Here is a 13,501-nt window from a genome sequence, read left to right on the forward strand (position 1 = left end):
AATGTGGAAATACTGTCAAAGCGTTTTGAGTACCTTGAAGGTAGAAAAGCGCTATACAAGTATAACCCATTTATTTATTTATATGACGCATAAATAACCAACTGAGAATGTGCCTGGTATGTTAACGTAACATTTTATGGTAAGAGTCATTCAAATAACTATAACATATAGAACATGCTATACGTTTACTAAACAATCTGTCACTCCTAATTGCTAAATCCGATGAAATCTTATACGTCTAGTCTCTTACGTGAATGAGCTAAATAATATTATTTGATATTTTACGGTTATGTGTTAATAATTTCACACATAAGTCGCTCCCGAGTATAAGTCGCACCCCCGGCCAAACTATGAAAAAAAACTGCGACTTCAAGTCCGAAAAATACGGTATTTATGTTCAATAAAGTAATACGGACGGTTTGCCTGGACACGAAAGGAGGAGAGGACAAACTATGCTAGCCGCGGTGCTAAGCTAGCTTGAATATGAAGTAGTGAGACAAAAAAAGAATAAACGCTTTGTACGCTTCAAAACTGGAACAGTGTTACATAAGAGACTAACCATTTAAGCAGAGGAAATTAGACTAAAAAACAGGAGAGAGAATAGTGTCTACACAATGCAACATGTCTGTCAGCCATACATATGAGCCACAAGTGGAATATGCCCCGGAGGACAGAGCAGACATCTTGTAGAAATGTCCATCCATCCATCTTCTTCCGGTTATCCGAGGTCGGGTCGGGGAGGCAGCAGCCTAAGCAGGGAAGCCCAGACTTCCTTCTCCCCAGCCACTTTGTCCAGCTCTTCCCGGGGGATCCCGAGGCGTTCCCAGGCCAGCCAGGAGACATAGTCTTCCCAACGTGTCCTGGGTCTTCCCCGTGGCCTCCTACCGGTCGGACGTGCCCTAAACACCTCCCGAGGGAGGCGTTCGGGTGGCATCCTGACCAGATGCCTGAACCACCTCATCTGGCTCCTCTCTATGTGGAGGAGCAGCGGCTTTACTTTGAGCTCCTCATGGATGGCAGAGCTTCTCACCCTATCTCTAAGGGATAGCCCCGCCACCTGGCGGAAGAAACTCATTTCGGCCGCTTGTACCCGTGATCTTGTCCTTTCGGTCATAACCCAAAGCTCATGATCATAGGTGAGGATGAGAATGCAGATCGACCGGTAAATTGAGAGCTTTGCCTTCCGGCTCAGCTCCTTCTTCACCACAACGGATCGATACAGCGTCCGCATTACTGATGACGCCGATCCGCCTGTCGATCTCACGATCCCCTCTTCCCTCACTCGTGAACAAGACTCCGAGGTACTTGAACTCCTCCACTTGGGACAGGGTCTCCTCCCAAACCCGGTGATGGCACTCCACCCTTTTCGGGGCGAGAACCATGGACTCTGTGTATGGCACAAAATGTTGCAGGCTAATTTGTGCAATATTTTTAACATTATCTACAGTGGAACCTCAATTTACGAACGCCTCTATTTGCGACGTTTTCCATTTTCGATTATTTACAGCGCGCCAAGTTTTTTATATTAGTTTGTGAACCACGTCATTGCGTACAAACTCTTGTTTCATTCATTTATTCGTTTTGCATGCTGCTGGAAGCCTTGATGACATCACTTCCTCTACACACAGATGCGGCTATTTTGAAGAGGCGGGGCCTCATTACGTCACATCCTGTTTACATTATGTAAACACAGGGACGGCCATTTTGAAAAGGCGGGGCTACCCTAGTCACATCCTGTATACGCAGTCATTACTCGGCTGTCACTGCTTCAGTGTGTTTCTTTTCTAACCACTCACCAGGGTTTGTCTATTTTGTTATTCAGTATCGGACAAAAAAGTCAACTTACCGGCCTAGAAAGAAGAAGGGGCTTAAAAGAACTATTTGCGAAAAGTGCGGCAGTGGTGCACACGTTATTAATTTGGCTTCTAAATATGAAAGCAACACGTCCACAATTGCAACCATTGTAAATAAGGACGTTTGTATGGTTGCTGACTTTCCCAATGCGGTAAAATCTTACTAAGGACAGAGAGACAGTGCAGAACCAGGTCAAAAAACAGTTGCTGTGGGAATAGATGAAAACCAGCTAGCAGGTGATAGCATGTCTGAGGCTTAATTTGCAGAGAAGGTTCGCCATTTATATCCTCACAGAAGTGACCAATTTGGAACCAGCGCAGAAGAACAATTTAAGCCGAGCCGCGGGTGGTTTTGAAAAGGTTAAAAATAGGACCGGCTGGGATAAAAGCCGTTGAAGGATTGACTAACACTGCTAGTTTGCAGTGACTACGTGAAACCACTGCGCGTTTACCACGCTGATTGGTTGAACACTGTTTGAGCGTTTCTAAAACGTTGTATTCGAAGTTTCAGCAGCCATTAGAGTATGTGAGGGCAAATTGTTTGTCTTATTTTTTGTGTATTTCTATTACAACATTCTTAACGGATAGAAAGAAGAACAAAAGGAACTTCCAGTAATCAGTGTTCTTCAGCACACAGATGCCACAAAAAATGTTAAAGGGGAACTGCACTTTTTTGGGAATTTTACCCATCGTTTACAATCCTTATGAGAGACAAGAGGACAAGTTTGTTTTTGTTTTTTTGCATTCTAATTTGTTAAAATCGTCTCATTCTTGGTGGCTGGCAATGCAAGTAATGGGAGCAATCCATTCTGCCTCTAAATCCCTTTAAAAATGCATCCAAAATTCTCCAAAAATACTTAATTTACGTTCCGTCACCTGTATAATTACCAAGCTGTAGCAACATTGTTATTGTAAGAGCGAATACTGAGAAATAGGGCTGTGAATCTTTGGACATCACACAATTCGATTCGATTCTTGGGGGTAACAATTCAATTCCGAATCTGTTTTCGATTCAATCAATTGAAGTTTACTTATATAGCCCTTAATCAGAAATGTCTCAAAGGGCTGCACAAGCCACAATGACATTCTTGGCTCAGATCCAACATCAGGGCAAGAAAAACTCAACCCAATGGGAACAACGAGAAACCTTGGAAAGGATTCCGAAGATACCCCCCTGGGGTTTTTGTATCCCCGGGGTATCCTCGGTGCAATGGACGCTGAGTGGATATGGTTATTCACAACGATTCTCGATTCAAAATCAGTACTTTGTATTAACATTGGTTGCCAGTTCTATGATTAACTATATTAATAAATAAATAAAATAGAGAAACCTCTCTGAAAAGTGTTTTTGTTTCGTAAAATTCTACCCAAACATTTATTAAAGTCAAATTATAGATAAGGCAACAAGAGAAGTATTCAACGCTTCTCTTTTCTAAAGTAAATTCCTCCAGCAAATATGGGCATACATCAACAATATGATTTGCCTGATTGGCTGGACAGGACTGCTAAAAAAAAAGAATTCATTCGAAAATCGATTTTTTTGTATCTAGCGTAGTAACACATCGTCTTTCGACGGCATGCTAGGGCATTAGCCGTAAGCTATCTACAGCAAAAGTTAAGCTAGCCTTTGCGTCAGCAGCTAAATGGCTTTTAAATTTGTAATGCACAACATAATGTGATAGGACACCAATCTGTACTGACTGGAAAACCTGAACAATCATTCCAGTATCTGTAAAGTATGAGCCCACATTTCATGTTTTGTCTGTACACAGAGAGCTTGACAGTGTATGTAGTTGTAATAACAAACATGACGTGCTGCATGTATCATGATCAATGTTATTGTGACTCACTCGATGGACAGTTGTCTGTTTGGTCCAGCTGGCCAGATAAGTTTTTTCAACTTGACTTTGGTCAAGCACTCCATTTATGTCTGCAAAGCTTGGCTCCAAGTTCCACATTCATAGCGTCAAGTCACGTCGAGCTCACTCTCTCGGCTTCCGTCTGCTCCAACGTTTAACCTTCAGTTTGTGCTATAACAAGCAGTTCATCCTACGTATAATCAGCTTCAAAAAGAGTCACACCTCACTACAAGGAACTATAAATAGCTTCTGAAGATCTAAATCTACCTGGGTAGTTTTTGGTGGAAACTCAGAAAGGATCTTTGTGTACCCGGAATGGTTCTATTATAATTGACTGTATATGTCAAACAATATATCATTATCACAATAGGTGCAATTGCACTATGGGCGTTTGGCCGTATTGCCCATCTCAAGTGGAAACTCCTGCAAGAAAACAATTAGGGTGCCTGCGGTGTCTTAAAAAGTCTAAAATATAGTAATTTAAATTTAAGGCCATAAAATGTCTTAAATTCCATCAAAATCTCATAGAAAGTCTTTAATACGACTATGAAAGGTCTTAAGAATATTATATTATTCGGACCAGGACCCAGATGTGGAGCCATTATAGAGGGCAGTATTTGTAAAAATTGTGGTAAAAGCAAATTAAACAATAATGAAAAAGTGAAAAATCTGGGACAAGTCTGTGTTAAAAGATGCCAAAACGCAACAAACCCTTGCACAGCTGTACAGAGAACAACTTGTACTTGTGTCAGTACGAATGTGTAATGGTTTTACAGTTTTTTGATTATGGAATTAAAATCTTACAAAGTCTTACGTTTGACTTGTTGAAACCTACAATATCCTTTTGCTATAAAAATATATGTATATTTTTAAACATGGAATGCAATGTTTGAACTATTTTGTTTAGCATTCCACCACCTGTGTTGTTGTGCAAACATGTACTCTCACAACCACTGAATTGTGTTGATGACTCTAGATTCCAGGTCACTTTTCCAGACAGCAGTTTGCTGTGTACTACTTTAAACCCCTGTCCTTGTGTGTCTTAGACTGATCTTTGGCACTGACCCATGCCCTAATGCTCCACAATGAAGGAGGATTTAAATCGTCCATTAACGGCGTCAACTTCTAATATGGTTACTTGTCAATGTCTAATGCTAGACTAATACTTTGTGTAGTAGGTATTATTAGAGGTCTTTGGTAATTATATTATGATTGGGGGGGAAAATAAAATGTTACATGACTGCGAATTAGATGAAAGTCACAATTTTGGATTACCGTATATTCTCACTTTGAGGTAAATGTTTTGGGTGTCTGTTTAGTTTTATAATGATGCAAACAATGATAATTACTAATGTTAAATTATTTATGGCAAATAAAGGCTCTACCCTGCAAATATGTGTATGTGTGTGTATGAATGTGTTTGTGTAGGTGTGTGTATATGTTTTTATATACATACATACATACCAACATATATAAATCCAAGCATATCGTAGTATTTTCTTATGTTTGGTTATTTTTGAACGTTTGACTTTATTTTGCTTAATAATGTATGTAATAATAGGGAATAAGAAAATAATTTTAATATTTAATGAATGTAGATTATTACCCTTGGTTTTGACTGATTATACCGGTAATCAGACGAAGATTGTATCATTTGATTATCTTGAAAATGTGAAGTATAATTTTCGGCATTGGTTTTATAATACTTCCCCTGCAACTACTTGGTATTGAAGCGATACCCAAATGTGCTGTAACGCACAAAACTAATGTAAAGTATCCATCCATCCATCCATCCATCCATTTTCTACCGCTTAGTCCCTTCGGGGTCGCGGGGGGCGCTGGAGCCTATCTCAGCTACAATCGGGCGGAAGGCGGGGTACACCCTGGACAAGTCGCCACCTCATCCCCAAACAGCAGAATAATAAGTTCTTATTACATTTACAGAAGTGTAGAGAAAGCCATTTTACAACAAAAAACAACCAGATAATAACAGTAAATTAGCAGTAGATTATTAATGGTTTTAAGGAAATTACGCAACATGCCTGGACATTTGATCAGAGCGCGCTAAATGGATCAGTGTTTGCAAAGTATTTCTTATAATTGTGTTGGGAAAATCCTAAACCCATTTTACCGATTAACATCTATCATTATGTATTTTAGTTTGAATCATGTGTACAGTGATGTCTTGACATACAGTACAGGTTAAATTGTTGTTTTAATTTTGGTTTATTTCGAACATGCATACAGTTACTACCTAGCACATCACATATATACGGTTTACCAATACAATATGTCCAAAAAGGAGTCAGGGCTAATTTATTCCTGCGTCTTTTTTGTTTCATAGCAATTAACACGTTTCACCTAGGCGCAATCTAACACAAACAAGCAATAAATAATCACAATTTTCATGAATAAATAAGTAAATAAGTTGTTATTCACATAAGATGAATATCATTTTTCAAAAAAGTTCAAGGTGTTTATCAGAATTCTTATTTATTGTATTTTGTAAACACTTTTGAGTTTGAACCGTTTCTTAAACTTAATCATATTAGTACTTTGTTTGACCTCTTTGCTTTATCCATTCCATAATTTCTTTCCACATACTGATATACTAAATATTTTAGGTGTTGTACATGCATGTAAATGTTTTAAGTTAGATTTTTCCCTTAAGTTATATTTCTCCTCTTTTGTTGAAGAATTGCTGTAAATTCTTGTGTAGCGGGTTATAGTTTGCTTTGTGCATATTTTTAGCTGTTTGCAAATGTACCAAGTCAATGATTTTGATTCTGTGACAGAGCTTGTAACTCAAAATATCTCAAATCGTTATTCACCATTGAAATTAAGTGAAATTTCAATATTACCCCCCAAAAAACACCACTATTTTAACATGTGGCGTGCTTTTAAATAGGAAAAACAAGCTTCGAGATAGCGGATATTGTACTAAAAACAGTAACATGGAATACACTACAAACAACTAGTGCTGTATTAAGTAATCTAATGTACAGAGAAAGCAGCTTCTCCAATGTCCTTGGATATTCACCTGGCGTTTAAAACAATATATTAACGCCTTGGCTGGAGTTATCAAATCCTGCTTCAGTATGGTGCTGATTTTTAAAGTGCTGTGCTTGTACTGACTGCTTTTACATGAACACCACAGTCATGTTTTTTGATGATTTGTTTCTTGGTAACAATGAATATCAACTGTTTGTTTTTCTCAGCACTATCTTTCACACTGACCTTCTTCTGACCCATGGTTGGAAAAAAGCGTAATCTGTCTAGCTATTAAATTAGCTAATGTAGCGAGTGAGACACCAGATGTTGGGCAAACCTTACTCTTACTCATGCTCTGTGGCATGTTCCACGCCAACTGGCGATGGGGAGATATCTGAAGCTGGCTTGTAACTCCAATTTTTGCTCACACAATAAGGCAAATAAAAACAGCGGCGAGAGGGCTCATATTTAAAAAAAAAAAAAAAAAAAAAAAAAAAAAAAAAAAGTGTAAGATTTGGTACTTTTGATCAAAAGTACCATTTTATTGTGCAAAGTGGATAGCAGTTGTGTTGAGCTGTGCGAGCAACATGTAATTACGGGTAGCAAAATTACAAAACAGTAGAAATACTGTAATTCAATTCCCTACATAATGGGTTGCACACACTGTTGCAATAAATTATTTATCAATATTGTTGTTGAATTACTTAATATATTAGTGACTATTGGTGACTTTGCAGTACCCAGAAATTTTGTAGAAGATTACCGCATTTATTGGCTTGAATAAAAGACTGTTTTCTGTTAAATGGTCTGGAAAAGCCTGGTTGTGGTATGTTCAGGATCTAGAGGTTCGTACAGTCATACCAGAAGGTTTCCAGTACACAAGTCAATGAGACACTCTGTCTCTCATGCATACACCGACAAAGGAAGAGTACGTCTGATGCATGTGCTCTTACGGTATATATATTTATATACCAGTTGAAATTATATTATAATTTCAACTGGTTCTTTGCAGTAATTTTAACATTAGTCCGTTTCACAGGTACGTGCAATTGCATGGCAACGGTGCTCTTTCAAAGTACGGTATATTTTAGAAGCCTTTTGTGAAGCCTGAACACATAGGGGAAAAAAGAATATTGAAAAAAACTAGGGATGTAACAGTACACATATTCAGATTTGATTTGGTACAGCAACGTACTGATTTTCCACACTTTCCACATTTTTAAGTGAGGCCATTGCGATGCAGCTCCACAAGGCTGGGCTGTGTGCCTCAAGTGGTCAAAAAAGTGAGATCAACATGGTGAAGCTAGCAACCAATAATACAAAGAAGTATCCAGAGCCTAAAACTCTTCTTCCATCTTTTCTTTGTTTTTCATAATTGCTCTCTTCCTAATGAAATACGTAAACAGACAAATACAAGTGAATAAGATGAAAGCAGTGTGCTGGCATTGTTCAGTAGAGATAGAGAACGGGGCTACAAGCTGGACCTATCAATGCTGTATACTTCAGGCAAAATATTTACGATAAATAAAATAGTAATTTGCACTGTTCAAACTATTGCACTTTTTTAAAAGAAACTCTGTAAACCAAGTGTGTTCAAAATGTGGCAAGGGAGCCATTTTAATCCAGCTGGTTTGTATTGACCTGTGGCTTATCGTAAAAAATGTTGATTGATTATCTTATATTGCAAATTCCTTTTTCATCTATAACTCAATGATTCTATTTCTTATTATACATTATATTGACCTCAACCATTGGATTGGTTTTATTATTGATGTACAAAATGTATCAAAGTGGGCCCCTTATTTTTTTCCTGTAAATTATATCTGTACTTGTATTTTTTTATTTGAGAATTGCAAACATGTCAGACTTTAGGTGCGAAGTGGACTCAAGTCACGGCGCAGTGTGAGTACACCCTTTGACCACTCAGCAGTAAGAATAATCCTCTGAGTTTAATCAAGACTGTCAGGTCTTCCCTTCTCCCTCTTTGGAACAAGTCCAACAGTTGGAATTTAGCAGCAGGCGGCAACTCTTATTAATGGGATTGTGCCACTGGTTGTGTCCAAGCCAACTCCAGATCTGTAGGAGTGACCAAGGCCATGTGTGCCAGTCAGAATAGTCAGTCAATACGTGTCCATGCACTAAATTGGTCAAATTTCTCAAATAGTTTGGCTCGAAATAAGCCTCCTACAACCCATGGAAACACCCTAATCCGATCGTGTTCGGTTTTTGGATTGTTGGACTAACACACCTGGATTATGCGATTGAAAACCAGATCTCTCGACCGCCGGAGGCGAACCTTCATATCGCACATGCGCCAGTCTAAACACACAGGATACAACCCGGAAGCAGATACCATTCAATAAAAACATAGGCAACAGTTATGTTCTTTTACTTTGTGAAGCAAATAAGCATTCTCCTCTTCAGAAAAAAGAAACAGCTTTATTTAAGGTCGCGAAGGAAATTGAGAATGCTGGCTTAATTCGGACTCCCAAACGAAATATGAAAGAGAATAAGGCAAGTATATTACAGGGCAAATTAATTGTCACGCTGCTTTTGTGTACTCCAAACTGGTGACCAATAACTCTGTATTCCACACAACTAGCAAGATAGTCCAGAACAATAGCAACTTTCATCTTAAACCGTATCGGCCATGGCACAAACAGTCTTTTCCCTTTGGGTTTAAAACTCCTTCCATCAATCCACAGAGCCTTATGAATAAACTTGGGAGACATTCAAAAATGTTGTTTCCATTATTCTCTGTGCGAAAATTCCTTCGAAACAACTCTGTGCTGCCGGTCTTCCTTTGCTTCAGACCTGCGTCCGCTCCGATACATTCTTGGTAGTTGTGTCATGTTTGTAGCACAATCCAAGATAATTTCTTGATGCTGTCTGCTATTAAACCTCAGCATAGCCATTAGAGACGTAGTATTTGTATTCTGTGTCAATATTACAGCGGACATCACAACAGAGCTCGGCTGGTAACTTGTTAGGAGCCACAGACGCCTAGTGTGACGCCCTAGGTCAGGGGTGCTCATTACGTCGATCGCGAGCTACCAGTCGATCTCGGAGGGTGTGTCAGTCGATCACCAGCCAGGCATTAAAAAAATTGTCTTAAAAATGAGCGATCATAAATCTTCACTATGACGTCACTTTCGTCACTTGATTGACATTCCGGCACCCGAGGGTCTTCTGAGATGACGCTGGCTGCTGCCAGCTCATTAAAATTACCGACTGGAAGGCGAGAAACACTTTATTTCAACAGACTCTGGCGCCGTACCTGTCGTCAAAACTCCAAAGACCGACTGCACAGTTGCACAGTTGCGCTAACAAAATAGGAGTCTCAGAAAGCTGGCGTGCACAAGCTAGCAAGCTACGGAGTTTGCCGACAATGTATTTCTTGTAAAGTGTATACGAAGGAGTACGGAAGCTGGACAAATAAGATGCCAAAAAGCAACCACTTTCATGTGGTATTGGACAGAAAGGAGGACTTTTTTCTCCTCCATTCGAAAATGCGGACCTTATCAGCACCACTGAATAATCAATGCAAGTCATCAGAATCAGGTAATACACCAACTTATATTCTTGTCTTCATGAAACAAAGGAATCTATATGTGTTAAACATGTTTGTATTATCATTAAACACCTTTTACTTGTTAACAATATTAACTATATGTGTTAAACATGCTTGTATTATCTTTAAACACCTTTAACTTGTTAACAATATTAACTATATGTATTAAACATTCTTGTATTATCATTAAACACGTTTAATTTTTTAACAATATTAACTGTGTTAAACATCCTTGTATTATCATTAAACACCTTTAACTTGTTAACAATATTAACTATATGTATTAAACATGCTTGTATTATCATTAAACACCTTTAATTTTTTAACAATATTAACTATATGAGTTAAACATGCTTTCATTATCTTTAAACACCTTTTGCTTGTTAACATTAACTATATGTATTAAACATGCTTGCATTATCATTAAACACCTTTAACTTGTTAACAAAAACATATATTTCATAAATAAGTAAATACAAATTATATATATGAATGAGGTAGATCCCCACGACTTGATCAATTGAAAAGTAGCTCGCCTGCAGAAAAAGTGTGAGCACCCCTGCCCTAGGTTAACCGTAAAAGAAAAACTTGTATCTACGCTAAAAGGAAATTGGAGCTTCCCAGTGTACGGGAGGCACATGGCGTATGACCAATAGTCGCATTTGAGGGTGAGCATAGGACTTGGCATGTAGGGGTAAAAATACAGAAAACCAAATCTGACTAGTGCATGGAAACGTGAGTGTGAGGCTTTGGCATATGTTTTCACTGATGGGGGCGGCATGTCCTTGCACACTACTTTTCTTAGACCAATGTGTGTCCTTTGCTCATTTCATGGTGCACATCTATGAAATTTGTAGCTTTCATTTTTGAATCGGAAAATAACTGTGTAAAATCTGTCCTCACAACTCCAAGAAAATGAGTATTTCCACTAAAGCATTCTATTTATTTTACCAAGCAGTTACACAAAAACTACAGACACTTTATCAAAATATTAAAATGTACCAGAGTTCATAGACCGTAGGATTAATTTGAAGACGGAGTGGTTAGCATGCATCGTTGGCCGGTTATCTCTGTGTGCAGTTTGCATTTTTTCCCCGGTATGCATGGATTTTCTACGGGTGCTCCAACTTCCTCCCACATTCCATAAAGATGCATGCTAGGTTAATTGGAGACACTGTGAGTGAGTGAGTGTGTATATAATGTGTACGGTACCCTGCCATTATCTGGCAACCAATCTAGGGTGTACCCTGAGTCTCGCCAAAAGTCAGCTGGGATAGCCTACCGCTCATTAAAACTAACACATAATTAACAGTGTATCAAGTCCCTTATACCTGTGACCTTGACCTATACCATTTACATTACCACAGGGAAATTGTTTATTCATCAATTTAAAAAGCAACAATTACTTCAAAATTACTTCAATCCTCTGATTTATCTTATCGGTCTGTCTGTCTGCATCCATCTATTTTAAGTATGTATAACAGCCACAGGGCTTCTTTCTGGACTAATAAAAGGAGGGGAACAGAAGCCAGGAAAAAAGTGAAGAGGAAGTTTATACAGGGAGCCAAGTTTTGTTTTTTTCTCGGAACTGGGTCGGTTTCTAAGCTACTGCTTGTTTTACAGCTGAAACAGACTTATGGGTTGGAAAGTGTTGAAGGTTTTTTTGTCAAAGACTTGTCATTTGTTGAGTCGGGTGGTTACGTCACCTCAGCTTGACTGACTGACTGCATTCAGAGCTGACTATTTTGCTCCCCCCCCCAAGTACTATTGTCAAATATAACAATTTGGTTTCCTTTTGTACTACAAATGCTGCCGATTAAAAGGCCGACATGCACCTAATATGCTGTGATGTGTTGACTTGCTGTGTTTATGTTGACTGCCAGCGAAAATAGACATGCTGTATTTTGACAAGAGTGAACAATGGATGGTTGCCTGGAGTCATATGTTGGCCTATGTGAAGTTTGTCGGAGCAGCAAACATTTGGGTTTGTAGCAGAGCAAAGCCCCGTATCAAGGCTATGAATGTATGCTAGGCCCCTCTTTTATCTCCTGTCCTATAGCAATGGGATTATTGTCCCAAAGGCTTTTGGTGGCAACACAGAACTGAAAAGTGCTAGCCCCAGCATTGTCTTTGTCCAGGCTAGCCTAGCTTTTACCGGCTCCAACTGTGAGTTTTGTAACAGAAAGAAGGTGGATAACATTATAAATAATGTTGTTTTTCTTTGATTTATAAGAAACACATAAATGGGAGCACAAAGTTCTTGTTATGGAATTACCATTAACCATTCTCGCAAGCCAGCAGACAAGACTAAAGAGCTAATAAAATACCATAATTTTCCCTTTAGTATAGTTGAATAAACCAACACACAAGAGTTATTTTTGGATAAGTTAAGGAATGTTATTTACCTATTTAGGAATGTTTACTTACTTTATTTGAAAGGCAAACATTGATTGAAAGCTAGGAATAAGCCATATATTTCTAATCAGACCTGACCAACACTTTGTTGGTTTCTGCACAGCATGTTTGACAAATATCCTAATTTTTTTTTGCAGGGGGGGAGACCGGCAGCCAAAATGGAGGTGAAAACTAAATCACTTCTAGACAACATGATTGGGGTCGGTGACATGGTTCTCCTGGAACCCTTGTCCGAAGACTCCTTCATTGAGAACCTGAGGAAACGCTTCGACCACAATGAGATATATGTAAGTGTCTTAATGTGTTACTGAATTAATTGGTTTTCATAGCTTCCTTCCATCCTCAAATTGCCTCTAGTGCGAGATACTGTAAGTTATTAATTGTACGATAAATACAACCAGCCAGACTGTCGTCATTGCCTTGTAAGTCTAATCTCTTCATAAAAAAAGCTGTCTCTCTTTTATTCTTGTTTCACTTTCAAATAATACAGATCTCATAGAAACCTGGCAATCAATAAATAACCTCTCCAAGGAATAGTGGAGTGATGCATGTTAGATGAGACATGACATTTTAAATTTGGGGTTCATATAGACAGAGGGGAAAAATGAGTGGAAAAAGCTGTAAGGATGTCAAAGATTCATTTGTGGTTGTTTAAAACACAGTACATCTTGTCAGTTGCCCTTTTTTATTTATAATATGCAGCGGACTGACTTTCTCCAGGCAAAGGTTTACTAAACTATTCTTGTCTGAGGGGGACGGGGCTTCATGGTCAGACTGTCTGGCTGCTGTAGACATCAGCTGTTGTGATTACA

At 38.6% G+C, this 13,501-nt stretch overlaps 1 protein-coding gene across 7 annotated transcripts in view; it reads left to right on the forward strand.

Moving 5' to 3' along the window:
* Positions 1-13,501, forward strand: part of myo1b (myosin IB) — a 113,267-nt gene that overhangs the window by 32,598 nt on the left and 67,168 nt on the right. For all 7 annotated transcript variants that reach the window (XM_061926501.1, XM_061926500.2, XM_061926503.2 and 4 more), the window contains one exon: positions 12,827-12,976. In XM_061926501.1, coding sequence (XP_061782485.1) covers positions 12,848-12,976 — 129 coding nt within the window. In that variant the 5' untranslated portion in view covers positions 12,827-12,847. The remainder of the gene's footprint in view (positions 1-12,826; positions 12,977-13,501) is intronic.

This window comes from Nerophis lumbriciformis, linkage group LG31, assembly GCF_033978685.3.
Source record: "Nerophis lumbriciformis linkage group LG31, RoL_Nlum_v2.1, whole genome shotgun sequence".
NCBI lineage: Eukaryota > Metazoa > Chordata > Actinopteri > Syngnathiformes > Syngnathidae > Nerophis > Nerophis lumbriciformis.